We start from the raw sequence: 23,555 nt of genomic DNA, 5'->3' as shown, positions 1-23,555 counted from the left end.
AATTGGTGATTGAAACTGATTTAGTTTATTATATCATGTATGATGTCATTAACCGAATTTCAATTTGAATTTTAGATTATTTAGAAAAAGCTATTAAAACTTACGAAGAGGCTGAAAGTCGATTTAGAATACACTTCGCCAACGTGAATCCAACAGAGTATGTATTTTCAGGGCTCTCTGAATGTATGCCACCTAATTCCTCGGGGTTGAAATAAGAAAGAGAAAATAAAACTACTGTCTCTTTGAAGATCTTCAGAGAAAGGGTAAAGAATGTTCATTGTATTCTAAACTATAATAACATTCATTACTGTTTCTCTGAAGATGAGATTGAGATAAATCTCGGAACTGTCAGATTTTAGATATCATCACTTGTGGGATTGTTTATTATGAATTATATGTACATACAAATCTATGAGGAAATGAGAAGCAATCTGTGTGTTATATTTGTGTGTTCGTATTTTTCTAGTGAGTTGGAATTGCGTCGAGTAAATGATATTTTGATGCGAGTGTCTCGAGCGTTTATCACTCCTCGCGGTTTACCAGGAAGACCTCAAATCAGGTACAACGTTATCATGTACACAAACTACATTCAATCCTACTATGAAAATAACTCATTCATTTGATTAATTACAGAAATGCATGGCTGAGAAATTCATTTGCTTAAATTTTTTAAGAATTTTTCCTGGGGGCATATTTGCAGTGAGATATTTGAATTACCTGGTAATGGCCAATGAAATTTGAAAATATTTGAAAATTTTATTATTTGAATTCAAGAAGATTCAAGTTAATTTCACAGAAACCAGGCCCGTGCTGAGGGGCTTTGAGGGTAGCAAATGAACCAAATTTGATGTGTGCCAGTCTGCCTATTTCTGACAAAAGTGTGTATGTTAATTGTGTATTGATTTGAGAAATTTGGCGTTTAAGAATTTTCATTAAAAACTCTTTTGTCAAAAATGGGCAGCAGTTCCCCGCATCTTATAGCTTTGGATCATGAAGGCCCCTATTCCATCTTTTACGTAGTCCTTATATTTCCTATAAACGACATGCATGTAGTATTTATCTTGTAGGAATGTATTACTGGCACCAAGTTCACATAATTGGTATACTGGATCGGTTTTTCCTGGAATTGAGGATGCCATAGCCATAAGCACTGAAACTGGAGATTGGGAAATTGTCAAGGAACAAGTGTCAATCATGATGCTGGCCATCCAATCAGCTGCTAGTATTCTATTAGGTGGCATTTCTGGTTTATAGCTGAGCTGATATTTTTGTAAATGTGTGAAAATTTGTTGATTCATCGGGTAAAAGGTTTTTTTAGTTCTGTCTACTATGGATATCATCATTATTATAATAATTATTATTGTAAATATTTGATACCGGGTACAAAACTTTTGAAAAACATAATGATTTTTCTAACAAAATCAACAGATAAAATGAATGAAAATAAAATGAATATCGACTGCCAGTTTTCAGTGTGTGTTGTGAGGATATAGTGTGTGTATACATTGTAACTATAATGTAAATACAGTATAAAGATTATTACAGTCAAACTCGCTTAGGTATATAAGTCATCAACAATATTTTTGACTACTATATTGTATATCCAATTCAATTTTCTATTTGAATGTATTTCGGTTCAGGAATACCAATTCCGAATTACAAACTCTCTACCGGCCGCTTCTATCAGGTTTACAGATTATGCTATTCCGGAATTGGTTCTGTTCAACACCGAAGTTAAAGTTAATGACTTACAGCAGCAAGTTTCACTGTATGTGTCGTTTATCGTTAATGTTTCTCTACATTGTAACTATTTGATTGGTTGTTTTTGTGGTTAAGTTTTACAACAAAATGTTCAGGCTTCCTTAGTGGGATTTCCTCCCCCTGGTGGTACATACATAAACCACCAACAAGTCTTTGATATTTCAGTTGATAAACCCTCGACAAACTTGAATCATTCCTCTGATTGATATCTGTGAATTCAAAGCTTCGATTGTGAATTAATTGTGATACGTAGAAGATGAAATCAATCTTTCTCTAAATTTTAAGTCTTCAACTCAAAACAACTCTAAACTCCTTATCAACTCTAACCTCTTAGTTTTTGCTCCATAATGAAATTACACTCCGTCCAATATAAAGAGGTTCTACTTTCTTGCACTTTGTGTAATCTGTATTTGTCTTTAAAGATTTAAAAATCACTCTTTTTCTCTACTATTGATTACCAATAATTCAATTATTTTGCTTCTATTGTTAAAATGAGGTTAAATGAAAGCTTTGATACATAATATTTCTCAAAGTGCAGAGCTCGTATTTTTGCTTGCAGTGTTTGCAATTCTCTCAATTATTACACATTACGGGGGCGGATCCTAGGACTACTTTTGGCCGTCATGTGGCGCATTTAAGGGTTTGATTCTGATCACTGAAAAGGCTTATTCTGAGGCGCTTTAGCAATGATCAAAGCTTGTGGGATAGGTGAGATGCATTTCACAGCGTTTCCAGTTGACAAATCTTTTCCTACCAATTAAGCAAGAGAGGTTCATAAGATTCGGCAGTTACAAAATAAAAGAGTTTATTCAGAAAAGGCGGATTCAAACATTTGAGGGTCTTGTACAAAACTCACAAAACCCCCTGGATCTGTTCCTACATCATGTGATTATTGAATAAACCTATATAGATTATGGTACTAGGTTATATTTGGTGATATTTAACCCTATGTATTAACTATACTTTTATTGGGATGTTACTGTTTGTAATTATGAAATATTATTGGTATTATTCGTTATCATTGTTATCTCTGCGGTGATATAGTCGTCATGGTAACATGGTAGCATTGGTGATAAGTTGTAAATAATATTTGATTGAATTAATTTGAATTCAAAATGGTTGAATTTTGAGTTTTATTTTTCTTATTTTTTTATTAATTTAAAGTTTGTATTAGTTCTTTAAGTTGTTTTTTTTTTCATTCACCTACGTATGTTTAAAGCACGTTACGTGGACAAAGTGGGTAAAAGGTCCCAATAAATTGTAAATATTTCATTGCAGCTTGAAAAAAAAATAAAGGTACAAATGAATTGTTTTAAATAGAGGCTTTTCGTTTTGTATTTTTTGAACACTTTCACAGAGGCGTCAGAAACTTGCCCCATAAGACACTGACTGTGATTTGCGACTGTAGATCGGATCTAACTGGTGAGCATTTGTACCTAAATGTACGATTTTATTTTGACGATAACGTGTTGAAATTAAATGAAAAATCTTAGAAGAATATCTTAAAAGCACATACAAGATGAAAAATGTAAAATACTCCCTCGAGCCGGATTTGAACCAGCGACCTAAGGATATCCAACTGTGTCAACTCTACAGTCCTCCGCTCTACCAACTGAGCTATCGAGGGGACATGATCTTGTGAGTTTTGAATACATTCTCGTTGACATGGTCTAATCCATTCACGCATCGAAACAAGATCTTTGAAAAAAATTGACATGTAGCTTATTTCATGAAGTGCCAAGCATTCTGTCAATCAATTGATGTACCGTATTTGAATGTATTTGCGTAATTCAATATTTAATTTATCGTGTTTAATTGTTAATTTGTAGAGCTTCAAAATGGCATCGCGACTGCGACAGTGTAAAAATATGATTAAAAACGATGCATTATTCTGGTTTTGAATAGACTCCTGGCCGTCCTCAGCCGCGGTGGCAGCGCCGACAAGAAAACGACTAAAAGACAAATCATTAATGGTTCTAATAATATTATGACTGAGAAAATCTTTATTACCATTTAATGTGTCCATTTACAATTCGAATTGGCACACCGAGTCACAACAAATTATGGCTTAAGTTTTTTGTGATTTCAGGCACTCAGGCCAGATGTGAACCGCAAACACTAATACCACTCGGTATTTTGAGAAAAACATTTAGATTGATTCTTGCTCCCTCAATCCGTTGGTTCGGTTTTTATTTTCTTTTTCACTTTTCTAACGTTTTTCACTTGAGAATTTTTAAACTTCGACAATTGTTCGTACGTTCTTTTTAAATTCTTCAGTTTGTCTTTCATGTCATTGTTCTCGCGTTGAAGACGATCGTTTTCCTGCGCCAGTGTCTCTTTTTCCGTCGCTAACTCTTCTTTCTGAACGACCCGTTTCTCCCGGCAATGTGCCGCGTAGCCGCGATTCTTCAACGTGCGTCGCCTATGTTTCAGTTTTCGCACCTCATTTGCCGGCAAACCGCTCAACAACCCGTTCAGATCTTTAACCGATAACGTGATTAAGTCATCGTCCGATAGTTTTATTTGTTGTTTCTTACTTTTACTCTGAAAATTAGATAAAATGGTTGAAATATTATTTCGCGTTTTTCAGAATATATTTGGGATTCGAATCGAATGACTTTCGCGCGTCTCCAACAACGACGTAATCTAACGAAACAGCCAATCGGAACACGGCTTAGTCTATTGCGTAATGGCAGTAGCAGCTTTTTGATTGGTTGTTTCTAAATTGCGTCATCGAGCGCCAGGGAAATCCGGTGACTATCAGCCATTCTGAATCGCGCGAATGGATGCCGGTGGAGCCGAGCGATGGTAAAAATTATTTTTATCTCGGAATTTCGACCGATTTAAAGCAGTAAATAAATGTAAACCGATTCAGATCAGAGTTTAAAACGTCTCAAACCAGAATCAGTGGTTCTTAGCCCAGCCCCGGGGCGTATTAAACACCCTCCCCACCCCGGGTCCTTTCCAAAACAGAGTATCAGAAATGTTTTCGATTTGTTGAAATTTCGCGACCCGTCGATGATTTCCAGTAATACTCACCACTCTTCCAGACATAGCGAATAATTCCCGGACTGAACCCACAGTCAATAATTCTCACAAATACTGATTATTATTCTTCTAATGTAGAATGACTCGTCACTCTTCAACAATAAACTAGATTGATTTGAAAGCTGATCGGTGGCGCTCTCGTGCGGCTGTATGGTGAACTACACACTGATGACAGTTGTCAATGATTCACATGCATACGCTCTTCAGTAGTATACCTGTATATACCACACGATCTCAGTGGATCTTAATTCTGTGACAAAAGGTAAAACGATTTAAAATGAAGTTTTCATCACATTTGTATTCATGTAGGCTAATTTTGTATTTAAATGGTATGTCAGTGATAAAAGTCTCAGTTGGGTCAGCTGTAAGTTACACTATAGGCCTGTGCGAATATACATATATACAATTCGATTATTAGATATTAGTCCTAACTAATACCAATAAAATGCATTCATAAAATTTCATGTTTTCTCTACTGATATAAGCCCCTCTGTTTAGGGTCTTAAAATGATGAAAGGATAATCTACGGGTCTCTACAAATGCTCTGTCTATGTGACTAGTGAAATGTTATTGTCCTTCTGACGTTAAGCATAAAATGTAAAGAATAAAGTATAAAATAACTGTTTAAACAAGAAATAGTGCACTTTAAATGAACTTAAGTAAGGAGTATAGGCCTATGTAATTTGTTTCAGGCTAATGGTAGAATAGGCTTTATTTGATGCATGAATATAAACTCATATCCATGTGTGTTTAATGCTATAGTTTTTCAGATGCCCACTGCAGGCCCCAGGGCGCAGGGTCCATGTTAACCTGAATTAGATTATGTATGGTGTTTATATAATGTTTGTAATACAAGATGATTGTGGAATTAAGTGTTAAATCGATTGTAGTATATTATAAATCGTTCAGTAACAGATGTTTTATCAATTACTGACTGTAGGATTACATACTGTTGATTATTCCTGGCTTCAGGACTTTAAACCCCCTCTCACTCTCAGGGGAATGAATATCAGTTACTTCCATTTTAAAGGTTGCTAAACTATTGATTTGATTCTAGATGTAAAATTAAACACACAACAGTGGGAGGGACCGGTATGGAAGACAGACAGATGTTTTCTATGCTGATAGTTTTATGTAGGCCTATATTGAATGTTGATTGATTTTGAGGTTGAGTCTCGGGTTTTACGGAATTCTTATTCATTAAGGCCATTTTCAGGACGTCATTAGTAACTAATCATTATTTTACTGAATCGTCGAAGTCATTGAAAATGAGAAGGTCGCCATTAGTAACTAATCATACTTTTACTGAATCATCAAAGTCATCGAGAATGAGAAGGTCGTCATAAGTAACTAATCAAAATTTCAATTTGAAGGTGACATCTTCAATTTTGAAATTGAACTGTATTTATTAAAGTTAACCCGTCTAATTGACCTGTTTAATTGACTTGTCAAATTGACCTGTTTGATTAAGAATGAGTTTATGTAAGGTGTAAACAGTATGTTGTGGTTGTATACTACTATACTGTATGACTCTGAGAACAGTAGAATATGTATTACGTATGGAGGAGGTAGTGTATCTTGCAGCTGCTCTGAAGGGTAAACATTCAACGTATTCTCCCGTACTGAATTTATAACATTCTGATGTTTTTGATGAATAAATTAACTTAAACAGCTGTGAAGCATCGAGAATTCTTCGATTACAACTCAACATTCAGTTGTTCCGTGTAACAGGCCAGTGGCAAGCTTTTTTGAGGGGGCAGTTCTATTTCAAGAAAAAAAGGGCACATTTTCACCGTGACAAGGGGCACTTTGGTAAATGATTAGGAGATCAAATCCGGGCCGCTGTAATTATTCCTAATATTTTTTTTCAAAACTTTTTATTTTCAATACTGACTGCTGTTTCGATTGTAGTTTTGAGTTGATTCTGGAGCTATTGATTTCAACCTTAAAAAACTAGGTCCAGGCAGATTATTCGTCATCTTGAAACTCAAACACAATTGTTTACCTCGAAAATGTTTTGAATATTTTATCTGGCTATTTTAAAATTTAATGTGTTGTAAAGATTTTCAATGTTGATTCTAAATGAATCTGGGTCTTGTCTGGTTGTAGGCAAAGTGAATCTGGGTCTTGTCTGGTTATAGGCAGAGTGAATCTGGGTCTTGTCTGGTTGTAGGCAAAGTGAATCTGGGTCTTGTCTGGTTGTAGGCAGAGTGAATCTGGGTCTTGTCTGGTTGTAGGCAAAGTGAATCTGGGTCTTGTCTGGTTGTAGGCAAAGTGAATCTGGGTCTTGTTTGGTTGTAGGCAAAGTGAATCTGGGTCTTGTCTGGTTGTGGGCAAAGTGAATCTGGGTCTTGTCTGGTTGTAGGCAAAGTGAATCTGGGTCTTGTTTGGTTGTAGGCAAAGTGAATCTGGGTCTTGTCTGGTTGTGGGCAAAGTGAATCTGGGTCTTGTCTGGTTGTAGGCAAAGTGAATCTAGGCCTGGTCTTTTAGAAATCCATACAGAAACGTACAGGGGGAGGGGAGGGGTAAGCTCAAAGCGTACACACTATTCTAAGGGAGAGGGTTAATGTTTATAGTACGTACTTTGTGCACGAAACACAATGTGAATTTTTACAAATATCGCCTATATTTGTTGGTATTTCCTGGGAATTCCCCACTCTCGTTCTTTCACAATATCAATACATTGTGTCGTCGGAGCTCTGATGAATGCTGGTGAATTTTGCCTTTTTTAAACCATGGATCCTGAAAAATTCCATTTTACCGGGAGGGGGGTCAATCAAAGAGTTATGTATGCAAGGATAGGGTCATAAATTAACCTACAGAAGCGTTCATGGGAGGAGGGGGGTAAAAAATACCTGGAAGTCAAGCGTACATACTTTATGCATGGCCCATTATTGTAGGAAAAGTGAATCTGAGTTTTGTCTGGTTGTGGTCAAAGTGAATCTGGGTCTTGTCTGGTTGTAGGCAAAGTGAATCTGGGTCTTGTCTGGTTGTGGGCAAAGTGAATCTGGGTCTTTTCTGGTTGTAGGCAAAGTGAATCTGGGTCTGGTTGTATTCAGAATTGAATACAAACATTTAAATCCAAAGTCAATCTAGGTCTTGTCTGGTTGTAGGCTAAGTGAATCTGGGTCTTGTCTGGTTGTATTCAGAATTGAATACAAACATTTTAATCCAAAGTCAATGTAGGTCTTGTGTCTCATAGATTATCGTTGTATGTATATGAACGATGTTTTTTGTCTGTGATATTTCTAGGATGTAAACCGTGTGAGGTATTGAATCTCGGTAGTTGAATCAACTGCGCTCCGCTCGTGATGCTACGACTGCTGCTGCTGCTGCTGCCGGTGCCGTCTTCCAAATAAAGATCTGACATTCATTCATAACAAAAACACGGATTCGAAATTCATACGACGTTTAAATGGAGCTGGATGGAATAGAAATCCGGGCTAAGCAGGAACCAAGCGATACAAACTCGAATAACACGTCAACCTCGCCCGGGATCGAAACGGACGAGAAAAAACCCATCCTTAACGGTAGCAATCGCCGTAGTAACGGTAGTAACAATGGCGGATTACATCACCGTCGACGACCGAACGGCTCGGATGAACTGTCGGACGGAGGCAAATATTACCACGATCTGACCGGATTGAGTTACGTGGAGAACGCCGGGAAGTCGTACAGCGATACGGCGAAACGCACGTTAAAGACACTAGGGGGCGTGTTCGGTCCGGTAGCGTTAGGTCAACTCAGTACTAACGTATTTCAACGAGTCGGTATGTATTGTTTATATAATATATTTATATTTGACGAGAAAACTAGATTGAATTGAGGCAGAACGGAGCCAGAGAATTGAGGCAACCCAGAGAATTGAGAGAACCCAGACATCTCCAAGAGACCAGACAACCCAGAGTCCGAAATTTGAATCTTGGGCTGAAATCTGAGGCTTGAATCAATCTCAATTCAGTCCTCTTTTTCGTCAAACATCATACATGGAAAAACTGCGCCTGTGACTTTGTCCTTCATGTTGTAATCTTGAATAATTACAGGAAAAAAGCATCTTAACCAAATATTTTAGTTAAACCAGAAACTGGTTTCGCATTTTGTTTGCCCTGAGGATCTGTAGTTTATAAGGTTCAGGTTTATCACGACCTGCATGGCTATAAATAATCCGGGCAGCAGTCGGTTGTAGTGTGTGGATATACTCAGACAGTAGTTACTATTACCAGGTATAATGATGACCTCATCAAATTAATAGCTCAATTATAAACAGCATAAACAGTCACCAACTGTATTCATCATTTTACTGCCAGAAACAATGAGACATACTCTTCCCCCTCTCTCTCCTCTCTCTCTTCCCCCTCTCTCCCTCTCATACACTGGTCTCTGATGATATCGTGACTTACTCTCGTTCTGTCAATCACGGCTCCTCGGGCTAAGTTACCGTGTTACGTGTCTCGTCTGTCTGCTGGTAGAGCGTTACCGTGGCAACGAGAAAAAACGGCGCATATTGTTGTTTCGGCGCGTCTGCTCGTCGCCGGGGGTGACGATCGATGTCTGATGATCTCATTCTGAATCAACGGCAGACGCAAAAATCACTTTTAATTTGTATCATCTGAACTGGCAGGGAGAGAAGGAGAAGGATTCCAGGCAGAGGGAGAGATGGTTCCAGGGAGAGGGGGTGCGAAGCGGAGGGAGTGAGGGTTCCAGGCTAAGGGAGGGATGGTTCCAGGGAGAGGGTTTCAGGCCGCAGAAGAGAGGGTTCCAGGCAGAGGGAGAGATGGTTCCAGGGAGAGGGAGAGGGGGTACGAAGCGGAGGGAGTGAGGGTTGCTAAAGGAGGGATGGTTCCAGGGAGAGGGTTTCAGGCCGGAGAAGAGAGGGTTCCAGGGAGGAGGGTAGGCCTAATGTTATGTTATGTTAATTTCATCAATAAAGAATAATTAACAGTTATTTCCTAACAAAATCTTGTATAATATATAATAATTTGCCAACCCGAGTCTAAAAACGACTATAACCCTGAGAGTTGGGAAGGTGTCCAGGGAGAGGAGAGGGACCCAGGCCCAGGGAGAGGAGAGTGAAAATAGTGATAGAAATCTTTTTATCTATGGACATGTTTCATGGACTGGGGGACTGGGACCTGGTCAGGCCATAGGCTTACTTCAACTTCAGGCGATAATTCAATATGTTGTAGGTAAAATTTCACTCATCACATAATACAGAGGATTTCAGACGATCTTCATCCTAAAACGTGCTGCACATTTTTATAACAATGTTATCGTGAATCGTTTTTATATGAAACACCTGTTACTGTTCTATTCAATGATTTCTGTGTTATCATCGTATGAAACGTTTTATAGCTACATAAACCACCGAACAACCGACTCAGGTCCGCATCAGTTCGGTCGGTCGCTTGTGTCTGACCGGCCACTCGTGTTCGGTCGGTCGCTCAAATCCTGTTTGGTCAGTCAGTCACTCGGGTCAGTCTGGTCCGGTTCGTTACTCTTGTTAGTCCGGACGGTTACTCGTGGTCGATTTGGTCAATCACTCGGATTGGTCGCTCATATCTCGTCTGGTCAGTCACTCTGGTCCGCTTTGGTCGGACAGTCACTCGGTCAGTCACCTCAATATATAGATCATACCTAATTACGAGCAATCATCTGAACTCTTTGAGATGATTGCTCGTAGATCATACCTACAGAGAGCAATCATCTGAACTCTTTGAGATGATTGCTCGTAGATCATACCTTCAGAGAGCAATCATCTGAACTCTTTGAGATGATTGCTCGTAGATCATACCTACAGAGAGCAATCATCTGAACTCTGAGATGATTGCTCGTAGATAATACCTACAGAGAGCAATCATCTGAACTCTTTGAGATGATTGCTCGTAGATCATACCTACAGAGAGCAATCATCTGAACTCTTTGAGATGATTGCTCGTAGATCATACCTACAGAGAGCAATCATCTGAACTCTTTGAGATGATTGCTCGTAGATAATACCTACAGAGAGCAATCATCTGAACTCTTTGAGATGATTGCTCGTAGATCATACCTACAGAGAGCAATCATCTGAACTCTTTGAGATGATTGCTCGTAGATCATACCTTCAGAGAGCAATCATCTGAACTCTTTGAGATGATTGCTCGTAGATCATACCTACAGAGAGCAATCATCTGAACTCTGAGATGATTGCTCGTAGATAATACCTACAGAGAGCAATCATCTGAACTCTTTGAGATGATTGCTCGTAGATCATACCTACAGAGAGCAATCATCTGAACTCTTTGAGATGATTGCTCGTAGATAATACCTACAGAGAGCAATCATCTGAACTCTTTGAGATGATTGCTCGTAGATAATACCTACAGAGAGCAATCATCTGAACTCTTTGAGATGATTGCTCGTAGATCATACCTACAGAGAGCAATCATCTGAACTCTTTGAGATGATTGCTCGTAGATCATACCTTCAGAGAGCAATCATCTGAACTCTTTGAGATGATTGCTCGTAGATAATACCTACAGAGAGCAATCATCTGAACTCTGAGATGATTGCTCGTAGATCATACCTACAGAGAGCAATCATCTGAACTCTTTGAGATGATTGCTCGTAGATAATACCTACAGAGAGCAATCATCTGAACTCTTTGAGATGATTGCTCGTAGATCATACCTACAGAGAGCAATCATCTGAACTCTGAGATGATTGCTCGTAGATCATACCTGCAGAGAGCAATCATTGCAGCTTGTAGATCACACATATGTTATTTGTGTTTCAGTGAATGTAGGCTTCTTCCCCTGTTTGTCTGGGTCATTGATCTACAATTTTAATTAGTCTGGAAATATCGGCTCTGTCTACAGTTATAACCCGTCGAACTGTAACTTGTTTCCAAAACTAAACATCCCTGAAAATTTACGGAAAATATTTAAAATATTCGAATCATCTTTTCCAGCGTATAAAAATCCCAAACTATGAAGATTTGACTTGTTTGTTTACAAAAGATTTCTTCTCTCAGTCTTCAGAGATTTGTTCAAAATTCAAAATTTTTTATATGCGACTTGTGTGAATTGATTTCGATCTCTTCAGGGATGTGGGGGCCGGGGGGTCGTGTCCGAATACCTGAAGTTTTGAACGGTTTTTCAACAATTTGGTTTTATGAAATGATCACTGCGTTTCTCTGTTACAGTCTGTTACACGATAGTTTGACAACAATAACTTTTAGTGTCATTTTACAAAGATCTGTAGAATTTACTTTCTGTATAGAATGTAATGATCAGATCAATAAAGGATTGTCTACTGACGGCTGTTACCACCTTCTCTTTTAGGCAGCAGGTGCTGCGTTCAAATTATCAATATCGATATAATCATCGGTGGCCATCTCGTGCTGCCATCTACACGCTGCTTTCGGTATTAGGTCTATTTTCCTGGTACTGAAGTTTTTTTTACCCATTCCAGTAATTCCTCTTCCAGTTGACGACCTCAGACCAAAATAATATAATACTTGAAATATGATTAATATTTATGTAAAGGATTTATTAACATTCGCCTTTAACCAATAAACAATGTAATAATAATGTGACTAAATCTGAAGAAATATCTCCAAAAAATGAGATCAATTTACAAAAAAAAAGAATTTCACTCATTCACTCAATAATAACAAGGAAAAATCCACACACTTCATTTCAAACAGCTCAATATATACTGCCAGCTCAGTTCTACAGTTCTACAGCCAAACTGAGGAACCGGATCCTGAATCAAGTTCCATAGTTCCACAGATGTTCGTTGAAATTTGACTCTATTGAGTATCAACTAAATGAATTATAACTCTTCAAGTCAAATATTCAGCCAACAATTGTAGAACAGTTCAGATATATCAAACGTGAAATGTTGCAAGCTCTAATACTGCGTTAGATTGGAATGTTTGCGATGGTGATAACGATGTCACTCATTCGACAGGATTTCCTTCGCGTAATTTAACCATAACCTCGTTTAACATTTTGTTACACATCGCCGAGTATGGATTCATTTCAACGACTTGTTGTTTAGCGAACGGACATCCGAGATTCGCGGCTTTCTGAAAATCATTTGTAGCTCCTTCAACATCTTCTGCAATAAAAAAACCAAAACCAGTTCGAAGCTATTTGTAGCTGTGGGTCCATCTTTTACTTATGATGATGCTACGGTAGTAGTTGGGTTGATCATATGTCGAATTTTCCGAATAACGACTTACGCTTAGGAAATTGAATTAGAAATACAAATTGGCACTCAAAATTAGGGATGACATGATGTCTTATCCAAATGATGACTTAAACTAATTGAATTGACTTGGAAATACAAATTTGGACCAAAAAATCTAATGCGATGACTTATCAAATGATGACTAGACCAAGTCCAGCTGCGTTATGAAATTTGAAATCAGTCGAAGTCAATTTCAGTTTTGTATCGAGTATTTGCGTTTCTGTGGACAGTTCAACAAACCTTTCAGTTTTCTAATTAGACCCCGTTGTGTAAATGCTAAACAGGCAACTTGTCCTTTACCACTTGTCAGTTCTATTGATTTATTCAGATCTTGTAGAGCACCTGAAAAAAAAAACATGACATAAAACGACTTCATCTCCAGAAATTCTCACATTATCTCAAAGAATAACAAATCAGCTTCACTTTCTGAGAGTTTATTGAGATTGAAGCATATTTTCTAAGGGGTCACGGGCTAAAACTCAGAATTTGAGGGTTTTTATACCCTTGAAATAGAATTTTGGAATTTGAGGCTGAAAAAATTTCAACTGTGGATGGAGTCAACTCCTGGACTAGCTCCTTAATGTGGAACTGACTCTTCTGAATGTGGAAACGAACCTTCCACATCTCCTTTTAGTCTAAGCGCTTGTGCTCTGTTGTTATAAGCGGACCCTCGCTCCGGTTCGAGATTTATAGCTCGGGTGAAAAACTCGAGAGAATTCTTGAAATCTCCCGATTCTGCAGCTTTCACTCCGGCCAGTTCTAACCTGAATTATACAACATTAAACAAAACTAGCATTTCATCGTATATAAAACTATTTATCTGAATTATTTATTACCGGGTAAAAAACAATTCTATGAATTTGAACTGATTGTTCCGATGCATTGGTATTAATATCATCTTTAACTAGGAACTAGATCTACAGTTGACTCTTTAAAGTTGGAACTGAACACATTTTAACTATACAATTAATTATACAATTGAATTTAGCTGAGAACTGAGGAACTCGATCGAGAACTGTGGAACTTGGGTTTTTGAATTGTTGAACTGGATCCAAAAATATGGAACTGGGTCTGGAATTGCTGAGCTTAAAACCTGGTCTGCACCTGAAGTTCAATGTAATGGGATTCCCCTGTAATCGTTACTGAGTATTTTAGCGCAAGAAGGAAGTTTAATCAAATATAGAATTTATTTTTAGACTAATTTGACTGGTTTGATTTAAAAACAGTCGACACTGTGTCGTGTGTGGTAGGTTTGAATTAGCGGTCTGGTTTGTCAACTTCAGTAGGCCTATATCACCACATTCAACACTGACCAGTCATTGAAACAACCAGCCCGGTTTGCTTTATCTAATCTGATCCATAAATAATTCATGTATTCATTATGTACTCGTGGTGGACTATAGAACATTGAAACCGGTTTTAGTTTCGCTACACTCTGTATTGTGGTGTATTTATGCACACAGCTGTTGTCTCAGCTAAACGCGCACTGTGTCTGCTGATTGATCGACGAGACGCCGCGTATTTCCTACTATTTCACAGCGCTGACGTCACTTACCGCTTCACTTCACGAGTGGTTTCAGTTTCTATTTCTCTCTGGTCGTCTGCTGCTGTATTCACGCGCGCTGTACTCGGCTCGAACGGTTGATTAGGATTGAAAATCTTGTTTAAAATCGCCGAATCGTGTTCGCTGATCTCGTCCGCCATTTTGTCCGGAATTCCGCCGTCACATGATACGATTCAAAATGACGTCATCACAACAACAGAGGGATTACCTACGAGGAAGTGAAATTCTGGGGTCGGTTTTGACAGTAGTTTATTTACGTTCCGGCGGCGGTGTGGTGAGTGACAGTAAAGATGGACTCGTCTCCTCGCAGGTATACCTCATCTCATAGATTGAGGAGTTTTATTCGTCAGTTAGGGAGCAGTATGTCGTCAGGAGGAGGGGAGGATAGAGAAGGGAATGATGGATATTCCACCTCTATCGATATGCCTCCTCCCGGTGTAGGTACAGACGAAATAGACGATCGGACGCCTTTATTACGTAATTTGAGTATAAACAATGCAGGCGTTGCCGGTGCTGGGGCTGGGGTCGGAGGTGAGGACCTCAGCGATCGCAGGCGACTGTCGACATGGGTCCGTATCGGAGAGAGTGGAGGACACCGCCACCTATCGACGATTCCCGGAGTATTCGCTCCAGTTGCGCTATCGATGTTCAGTACTGTTTTATTTCTACGTCTAGGTGAGTTGCGTAACTGATATCAATTATCCGGGATTAACATTTATATATCATTTGAAGTATAGAGTTTAATCCCTCTAGGTATTATTAACTGGATATAAATAGGCTCAGTGGGTCGGTCACTGGTCTGCTCATTATATTGTAGAGTGTTGTATGGAAAGATTTTTAGATCTCGTCCTGCACATTTTTTATCTTATCTCTTGTGTCTCCCCAGGGGTTCACAATTCAAAGTTCTCCGTAAGATAATCATTTATCAGTGATAATAAACTATATATAGTTTTTACCGGTCTTTGATTAAGGGAGGACACTTTTTACTGAAGGTCATTTGATATGAATGCTTGTTATAAATCAGGATCTTGTTCTACAGAATTATCAGTTAAAATTGTGTATTGTGGAATCCCAGGTCTTGTAATATAGAATCATTATTCAAAAGTGAAAATGAAATAGAAAGTTTATTTGTAACATCTGTAGGGTAGTTTGATTGATTGATTGAGAATTTTCCTAGAATTCCCTGCACACTCATCATGTCATGTGATGTGGAAATGTTTTTGACCTCGAATAACTTTGACCCATTATTTTCTCTATTGTGCAGCTGTATACAGTGTGGTGCAGAAATTCTCCATGAGATACTGATATTTTTCACCCTTTTTGTATTTTGCAGGTTTTGTCGTTGGTCAAGTCGGTATACTAGAAACGATTGTACAGTTCTTCTTGGCTTATTTTATTCTTTTTATGACGATTTTATCAATTTGTGCAATTTCAACAAACGGAGCTGTAGAAGGAGGGGGAGCGTATTGTATCCTTTCGATCAAATATTAAACCATCCATCTATCTCTTAATGTTCACTGTTTCACTCCCAAGATTTCTGTGGAACTTTTTGAATAAAGATTAGATCATGTTTGATGAGTGATTGAGACCTAAATTTTTCAACAACTCTAACCTAGGATTAATATCCATGAAAAAGTGTTACCACCACCAAGCTGCCATCTATCTGATAATTGTGATACTATAACGGCTGCAGAGCCCCAGGTTAAGTTCCACATTTGCAAGTAACGTTGTTATGTGTTAGAATTAGTTAACTCTGATTTAAATCCTTTAAACTCACGACTGTGAAACTGGACCCAGATCATCAGTGAATGATCCAGAATTAAAGCAATGATTTAAGATTTATCATTCCTTCATTGATATGTGATAAGATATGATAAGTCGTGCTCTAGGACCAGAGTTTGGAGGCAGTATCGGGTTCCTGTTCTTCCTAGCGAATGTGTTCTCCTGTGCGTTATATATAGCCGCGTTCACTGAAGGTTTAATCGACAATTTCGGCGAAGGCGGTAAGTTCTACAGTCACTCGCCATCAAAGCAAGAAAATGGTTTTAAATCTTTTTAAGAATCCAAAATAACGCTCAAAAGTTATTAACCAACATATTTCTTTTTACTTTTCAAAACCAAGTAGTTTTTCAAACAATAAAATCGACAATGAATTTGATATATTTTCATTGTTTGTATTATGTAGGCACGATGATTACGGATGGGATGGGTTATCTGCCGTCTGGAACTTCTGGAAGCAGTAAATGGTGGATGTATCTTTATGAAACGTGTATCGCTATAGTCTGTTGCTGTGTTTGTCTCGTCGGTGCCGCGATGTTCGCTAAAACATCTCTATTCATTCTATTTGTGAGTGATTTGAAACTTTATTGTAAAACTTTTAATTGATGTTCAATCTAACATATACATTTTCTACGTTTCGTGGGTTTGAACCCTCTTGTTTTTTTAGTCAAAGCCTTTTTTGACCTCTTTCCCCTTAAATCTCAAATCTATCGTTAATTTCCTGAAGGGCACTCGGGTTGAGGGGAACCTACTGATAATAGGGAATGCCCCGAGTACTGCTCTGTGGGTTGAAGGGAGCATTCCTAGTGGAGCTCCTCTGTAAGTAAGGTATTATGTTTGTTGTATATTGCAGGTTGTTGTAGTGTGTTTTATGTCGGTGATTATCAGTTTTCTAGCTAAGAAAGGTCCGCTTTGCGTTGATATTCCGACTACAAATCATATCATCTACAACTCAACCATCAACTATACAATCTGTGAAAACTATACGGGACTCTCATTGAAAACATTTGAAGGAAATTTATGGGGTAGGTTTCCTTTAGATCTCGTTATGATATTACACGGTTCTTATAGATCAGAAAATAGCAGGGAATTGTAGAATACCTGTAGGGAAAATCAGGAAATTCTGAACTCATATCTTAAAATTCAGAATTTGATTTTTGGGGGGCTTGTTGTTCTTGCTGGTGATGAGTGGCATAAGGAACCTCTCGAAAATAGCCCCCAATGAGGATATTTTATATTTTAACCCTTTCAGTGCTGACTAAGTAACACCCAAAGTGCTGGAGATAATTTGAAATTTTCTAGAAATTCCGCCCCAGTGTGTCGAATAATGGGTATACCGCTATAATGCGTCTACACTGCAGAGCGGTGTATCGTTAGTTACTAATATTTCACTATGTTTGACAGGTGCTGCCATCTTTCATTAGAAATTAAACTAATTACTAATTACGTCAATACACCGCGTTGCGGTGTACTAGCAATGTCCATCACCGATTTTTACACCGCACTGCGGTGTAGACGCACTGAAAGGGTTAATCAGTGAATTTTTGGTCAAGGGTCTGGCAAATACCAGGGAATTCTGCAATCTCTGATCTGTAAGAACCCAGAACTTGGTTAATTAGCTCATATTTGGCTCAATTTATTGTGGAGTTGAATCTAACTCTCGACTTTAAACGGTAAACTTAGAATTGAATCATATTTTGTTTATAGATCAAACTGGAGTTGATTATAATACTGGGAACGTGATGACGTTTGTGACTGTGTTCGCGATTTTATTCAGCAGCGTGACTGGTATTATGAATGGAGCGAACATGTCAGGTAAAAATAAATGCCAATTCAACTTCTTTCAAACTCTATTCGCATCTATATCTACCTGAGACCGAGATGAGATATAAATTGAAGTGTTTGTGATAATGAATTGTAGGTGAATTGAAGGAACCGGGCTACTCGATACCACTAGGAACAATGGGAGCTTCAGTCTTCACATTATCAACTTACATCGTACTTGCAATACTTACAGCATTCACTTGTTCAAGGTATGGCTACTTTGTTCAGTCAAGTCTAAACTCATTTTGGTTCTAGAGTCAATCTAACAACTTAGAAACCAGTTCCAATCTAACGACTCAAAACCAGTTTAATATCATTTTGGTTCTAAGACCAGTCTATTAACTGTGTTTCCTTCAAACAATGATCAACTAGTATTGATTAACATTTTCTATTATTGCAGGGAATTATTAATGAATAAATATGGTTTCATGCAAGACGTCAACCTGTGGCCTCCGTTCGTCGTCATCGGTATATTCGCGGCAACACTGTCTGCATCGCTAGGCAACCTGATCGGAGCGTCGAGGGTCCTCGAAGCACTCGCGAGGGATGAGTTATTCTGTACGTATATATTGAAATAATTACCGGTAGTTTAAAACCCACTAAATTTAGAGGATTATTAGAAGCAAATTTTGTTTGTTAAAAATTTCGAAAAAACTCATTAGAGATTATCGTCAGGTGAATGAGTATATAGAGGGTATTCTCCACGTCAGTGTACGGGCTAATCTTGTCTCTAACTGATTAGAAATCAATCACGCTGTTGAATTGTTGTTTTATTTTAGGGATCTTTCTTTCACCTGCGAAGATCACGACTAAAAGCGGTAACCCGGTCATAGCTGTACTTATTTCATGGGTTTTAGTTCAGGTTCGTTCTCGATAAAGAAAAAAAAAAAATCGACCTTCATAGAATTTCATATGATGGATAAATGAAACTGATTATATTTACATTAAAGTGTTGAAGTAATGCTATTGATTGTGTTTGTAGGCTGTAATGTTGATTGGAAGTTTAAACGCGATAGCTCCGATTACATCCGTATTCTTTCTGTTGTCGTACGCCGCTACAAATCTCGCCTGTTTGGCTTTAGAATTAGCGTCGGCTCCAAATTTCAGGTAAATATCCGTAGGAAATTCTAAACACCGTAGACTTCTGCTGATTTGACTCGGCACCAATTTAGATTGTGGTTTTTAGCACACTTGAGACTTAAGTCCATCCATCGTCCGTCCGTTAGGAAAGAATTATACTAAGGGAAGATATCTTTTTAGTGGTTTAAATCAGAAATATCATGTATCCTGTTGGAAAAGTTTGATTTCACCTTAACCAATACTAATCAACAAACGAGCCGGACACCAATAGGCCACCACAAGGCCTCCTTCCGTCCGTGAATTTGATGATGATGATGATGATTTTAATTTTTCGTATCCCAACCAAATTCTAGTACCTAGGCCTACCCTGAGGTTCTAGCGCCCCCGAGATCCCGCCTTATAATTATGCTGATTGATGTTAATCTATTGTAATAATGATGTATATTTTTCAGACCTACGTTCCGGTATTTCTCGTGGTACACGTGTCTGCTCGGTTTAGTCGGTTGTTTAGTCATGTGTTTCCTGATTCAGCCGGTGTTCGCCGCCGTCGCGATCATCGTCACCATGTTATTCGTCATTTTACTTCATTTCCGTTCGTTGCCGACGACGTGGGGTTCGATCAGTCAGGCGCTGATTTTCCATCAAGTTCGCAAATACCTACTACTACTCGACTCGCGTAAAGAACACGTGAAATACTGGCGTCCTCAGATTCTGTTGATGGTATCGAACCCTCGCGCCTGCGCGCCGCTTATCAAATTCGCGAACGACGCTAAAAAAAGCGGTCTGTATATCCTCGGTCACGTGGAAGTATCCGACTTCGATTCCGATTCCTCCGATCCGGTTCAAGAGGCGAATAATTCCTGGTTAGAATTAGTCGATCGTTTGAAGGTGAAAGCGTTCGTCGAGTTGACGGTCGCTCGTAGTATCCGCGACGGTATGCACCATCTCATCCGTATTTCCGGACTCGGCGGAATGAAGCCGAATATGGTCATGTTCGGTTTCTACGACGACAAACCTCCGAGCGAGAATCTGACGGCGTTGATCGAACGGAAGCGTCGCCGCGGCGATACGAACGGCAGCGCCAGCAGCAGCGGAGAGAACGGCGATTTTACGGCGGCCGGTTTCAGCGGGGAGGTATTCGGCGATTTACGCGCCTTTCATCAGGCGAAGCACCTCACCGTGGATGAATACGTTCAGATGATCGCCGACGCGATTAAAATGCAGAAAAACGTCAGTTTATGTCGACACTTCGAGCGTTTAGATCGAGATCGCATTCTCAGCTGTAAGAAACCGATGTTTATCGACGCGTGGCCGGTGAATTTTTTCCGCCCAGACAGCGTGACGTACTTCGACACGTCGTGTCTCTTCCTGCTGCAGTTATCATGTATTTTACACATGGTACGCGGCTGGAAGGCGCACACCGTGTTACGCGTGTTCCTCTGCGTCGACGCTCGCGAGGACGACGTGCTCGCCATCGAGCGCAAACTCGACCAGTTGCTACGGCAACTGAGGATAATCGCCGAGGTGAAGATCATCACGTGGGAGCGAGTAACGGCGATCCTCGATCACGAGGTTACCGACGGCGACGACGATCGAGATGATGATTTCGATTTCCCCGAAGATTACGTCGCCGGAATGAACCAAATCATTCGTGAACAATCGAGCGAAAATACGGCCGTTACGTTCTGTTACCTACCGGCGCCACCTAGGCGTAAGAATAACTATCAACGCTATCTGAATCAGATCGATAAACTGACGGCAGGTTTACCTCCGACCGTACTCGTTCACGGGTTACATCCTGTTACATCTACTACCCTGTAACCACGGCGATAACCGACGCCACTATTGAATCAAACACTCGCTGTAAAAACCGCGCTTGAAAAGCTGAGCTGAACAAGAGACTGACAGGACCCCGATCCAGAGACTGACAGGACCCCGATCCAGTGGCTTGCGGCACCCCGATCCAGAGACTGACAGGACCCCGATCCAGTGGCTCTCGGCACCCCGATCCAGAGACTGACAGGACCCCGATCCAGTGGCTCTCAGCACCCCGAGACTGACGGGGTCCCGATCCAGAGACTCATGTAAGAGGGCACAAATTCCTCGCACCGGCCCTGGTCCAGAAAAGAGATTTTTCCGAACATAAAACTGGCTGACTGATTATCTGTGTTCTAAATTTGAGCAGTTATTCTTAACCGGTAACTGCAAACCGGCAGTACCAGTGTTGTATTGAGCTGCACAGTGCCAATTATTGTGGTTGAAACATTAACGCGAGTGAACTGAACTGAACTTACGTTCAGATCCTAAATGTCAAAATAACTCTCTTATGGATAGAATTGAATTCAACTTAAGTTTAGTTTTCATTGAAATGGTTTCGGGTTTTAAACGGTGTTAAATGGGTTTCAGGATCCAGTTGTACAGTTTTCTCTCGGTTAGAATTTGACTCTATATCGTAACATTAGATACCGATTCCATCTCTTACGAGTCAATTTTTGATCAACGACAGCTGAACTGGATCCAGAATAGAAGATAAGAGTACGGAGTCAAACTCAGTTGACTGAGTCGTCATAGTTGGGATGATCATTGTGTTGTTGATTTAAAATCCAAATGATGACTCACACTTAGTGTTAGTGTACGAGTCAGAAATAGAGACAACTTCGACTTAATAGAGTGTTAGGGACCTGCTGTACTTTACGAAAGACCCCTGAAATGTTTCTTTATTCGCTGGTGCTTCACTTGATAAGATGTGTGTATATATATTTTAGAATTTAAGAAATGAAATGATGACTTCAAAAAACTGTGATTTCACTAAAACGCTTTAAATATATAAATATAATTCTATATATGAATATAATGATATTGGAGAGGGCTCTTGTTGTTGAGAGTCGGAGGCACTGGTTATATTATTATCAACGCAATAAGTGTGGCCCTAGATTTTATGGATGTTATATAGAATGCAAGGATGAAATCAAGTTGTTTGACTACGTGAAAAAAATGAATGATTGAAAGATTTTTGAATGATAATCAAAATATTTCATACTTGTTTCTGGTCGGAAAAAAATATTTGTCAAAAGCTCTTGAGGTGTGAAATGTGACTTAAAAGAGTCAAACACAACTTTGAGAGTCGAAACTTATTTCACACGACTGTGTAATGACTTCAATGAGTAATAAGCTTAACCTACACAACTGTAGAAATGACTGATGAAAGTCAATTACAGGGTATCTATCTATCTCTATGGCTTTTAGCGTTTTGTTTAACTACATTCCTTAATCCTAATTAACCCTCATTCCGGCAGAATTGGATGAAATTGACTGATTTGCCTGAGTAGTCTGATAGTGATTTGACTGTAGTGGAGCTTCTTTTATAACAAACTGTGCGTCTTTTGTATTCTGAATAATAATTTCAATGTCAGAATCAATATTAACCAACTTAATTGTTGTATGTGATAGAGAGGTGACCAAGCTTTGGGTCCATTTTCTTGTTCAAAAAGTCTGCGCACAGATTTTTATGGTCTTTGAGAGCTAGGATTTTATCTTAAAACTAGAGCCTTCAAATCTAGCTTTCGAATTTCAAATTCAATTTAACTTGCACTGTATAAAACAATTGAAAATGTAAGTGATTTCAGAGTAAGACCTAGGCCTATATTTGGTTCTATGCTACTGAGATGCAAAAGGTGACACAAGAAATTGGGACGATTCCAATTAATATCTTGCTCATGTGTGTAATATTTGCTGCTGTAGATTATTATAAAAACGAGTCCAGAAATAAAATACATCAAATACAATCATCAAAACTAGCTATATATATATATATATAAATAAAAACATATTCGTTATTTTATTCATTTTGTGGTTTTTATGGCATTTCTGAGAACAGACAGGAGACACTGTTGTTGGACAATATTTGGAACGCTGTGATTTGACATTGACTTAATTGAAGGGGTTCATTTACTAATGCTGAAATATGGAAAGACTTAAAATGGTCGATAGCGGTGAACGTAGTCTCTAGGTATCTGTTGTGAGTTGTCCTCATCCGGTCGGTACGTCAAACGCGAGGACACAATGTTCCCAATGAACAGAAACCAGGAAGCAGGCTTTCTTTTGCACGTGCACGCAGCTTTTCCTACCTAATCAACATACTATATGTATATAATATCACAGGTTAGGAAAAACAGCATTGAAGTACTTGTAGTTTAATTGTGTATTTTAATTAAAAATTGAAAAAAAAAACAATAAAAAAGTTCTTATTGTATTCATATTCATT

At 38.9% G+C, this 23,555-nt stretch overlaps 4 protein-coding genes and 1 non-coding gene across 10 annotated transcripts in view; 2 read left to right on the top strand and 3 right to left on the bottom strand.

Annotated features, from left to right (window-relative positions):
- The window catches only part of LOC141908620 (putative N-acetylated-alpha-linked acidic dipeptidase), a 57,249-nt gene extending 54,171 nt beyond the window's left edge, over positions 1-3,078 (top strand). For all 4 annotated transcript variants that reach the window (XM_074798725.1, XM_074798724.1, XM_074798727.1 and 1 more), the window contains 3 exons: positions 76-157; positions 467-559; positions 1,068-3,078. In XM_074798725.1, coding sequence (XP_074654826.1) covers positions 76-157; positions 467-559; positions 1,068-1,254 — 362 coding nt within the window. In that variant the 3' untranslated portion in view covers positions 1,255-3,078. The remainder of the gene's footprint in view (positions 1-75; positions 158-466; positions 560-1,067) is intronic.
- Positions 3,079-3,298: 220 nt separating this feature from the next.
- Trnay-gua (transfer RNA tyrosine (anticodon GUA)) lies at positions 3,299-3,388 on the bottom strand. The gene is given in 2 exon segments: positions 3,299-3,334; positions 3,352-3,388. It is a non-coding gene; the product is annotated as a tRNA-Tyr (tRNA).
- Positions 3,389-3,740: 352 nt separating this feature from the next.
- On the bottom strand, positions 3,741-4,932 carry LOC141909329 (uncharacterized). The gene is made up of 2 exons (XM_074799739.1): positions 4,801-4,932; positions 3,741-4,305 (listed from the first exon to the last, which is right to left on the bottom strand). The coding sequence occupies exons 1-2, from the start codon at positions 4,813-4,815 to the stop codon at positions 3,931-3,933; spliced, it is 390 nt and encodes a 129-aa protein (XP_074655840.1). The 5' UTR covers positions 4,816-4,932; the 3' UTR covers positions 3,741-3,930.
- On the top strand, positions 4,903-23,085 carry LOC141909327 (solute carrier family 12 member 9-like). Of its 3 annotated transcripts, none has more exons than XM_074799735.1 (12): positions 4,903-5,071; positions 8,062-8,579; positions 15,942-16,076; positions 16,477-16,611; positions 16,794-16,954; positions 17,241-17,412; positions 18,095-18,202; positions 18,309-18,420; positions 18,612-18,769; positions 18,991-19,073; positions 19,194-19,318; positions 19,744-23,085. In XM_074799735.1, the coding sequence occupies exons 2-12, from the start codon at positions 8,225-8,227 to the stop codon at positions 21,110-21,112; spliced, it is 2,913 nt and encodes a 970-aa protein (XP_074655836.1). In that variant the 5' UTR covers positions 4,903-5,071; positions 8,062-8,224; the 3' UTR covers positions 21,113-23,085. The 3 variants fall into 3 exon arrangements, with proteins under 3 accessions (XP_074655836.1, XP_074655837.1, XP_074655835.1); XM_074799736.1 differs by lacking the exon at positions 4,903-5,071 and adding an exon at positions 7,506-7,521; XM_074799734.1 differs by lacking the exons at positions 4,903-5,071; positions 8,062-8,579 and adding an exon at positions 14,715-15,283.
- LOC141909328 (tetratricopeptide repeat protein 36-like) lies at positions 12,355-19,869 on the bottom strand. The gene is made up of 5 exons (XM_074799737.1): positions 19,855-19,869; positions 14,600-14,736; positions 13,660-13,808; positions 13,285-13,386; positions 12,355-12,912 (listed from the first exon to the last, which is right to left on the bottom strand). The coding sequence occupies exons 1-5, from the start codon at positions 19,867-19,869 to the stop codon at positions 12,752-12,754; spliced, it is 564 nt and encodes a 187-aa protein (XP_074655838.1). The 3' UTR covers positions 12,355-12,751.
- Positions 23,086-23,555: the final 470 nt, after the last annotated feature.

This window comes from Tubulanus polymorphus, chromosome 7, assembly GCF_964204645.1.
Source record: "Tubulanus polymorphus chromosome 7, tnTubPoly1.2, whole genome shotgun sequence".
NCBI lineage: Eukaryota > Metazoa > Nemertea > Palaeonemertea > Tubulaniformes > Tubulanidae > Tubulanus > Tubulanus polymorphus.
This window is presented reverse-complemented; position numbering and strand designations above follow the sequence as displayed.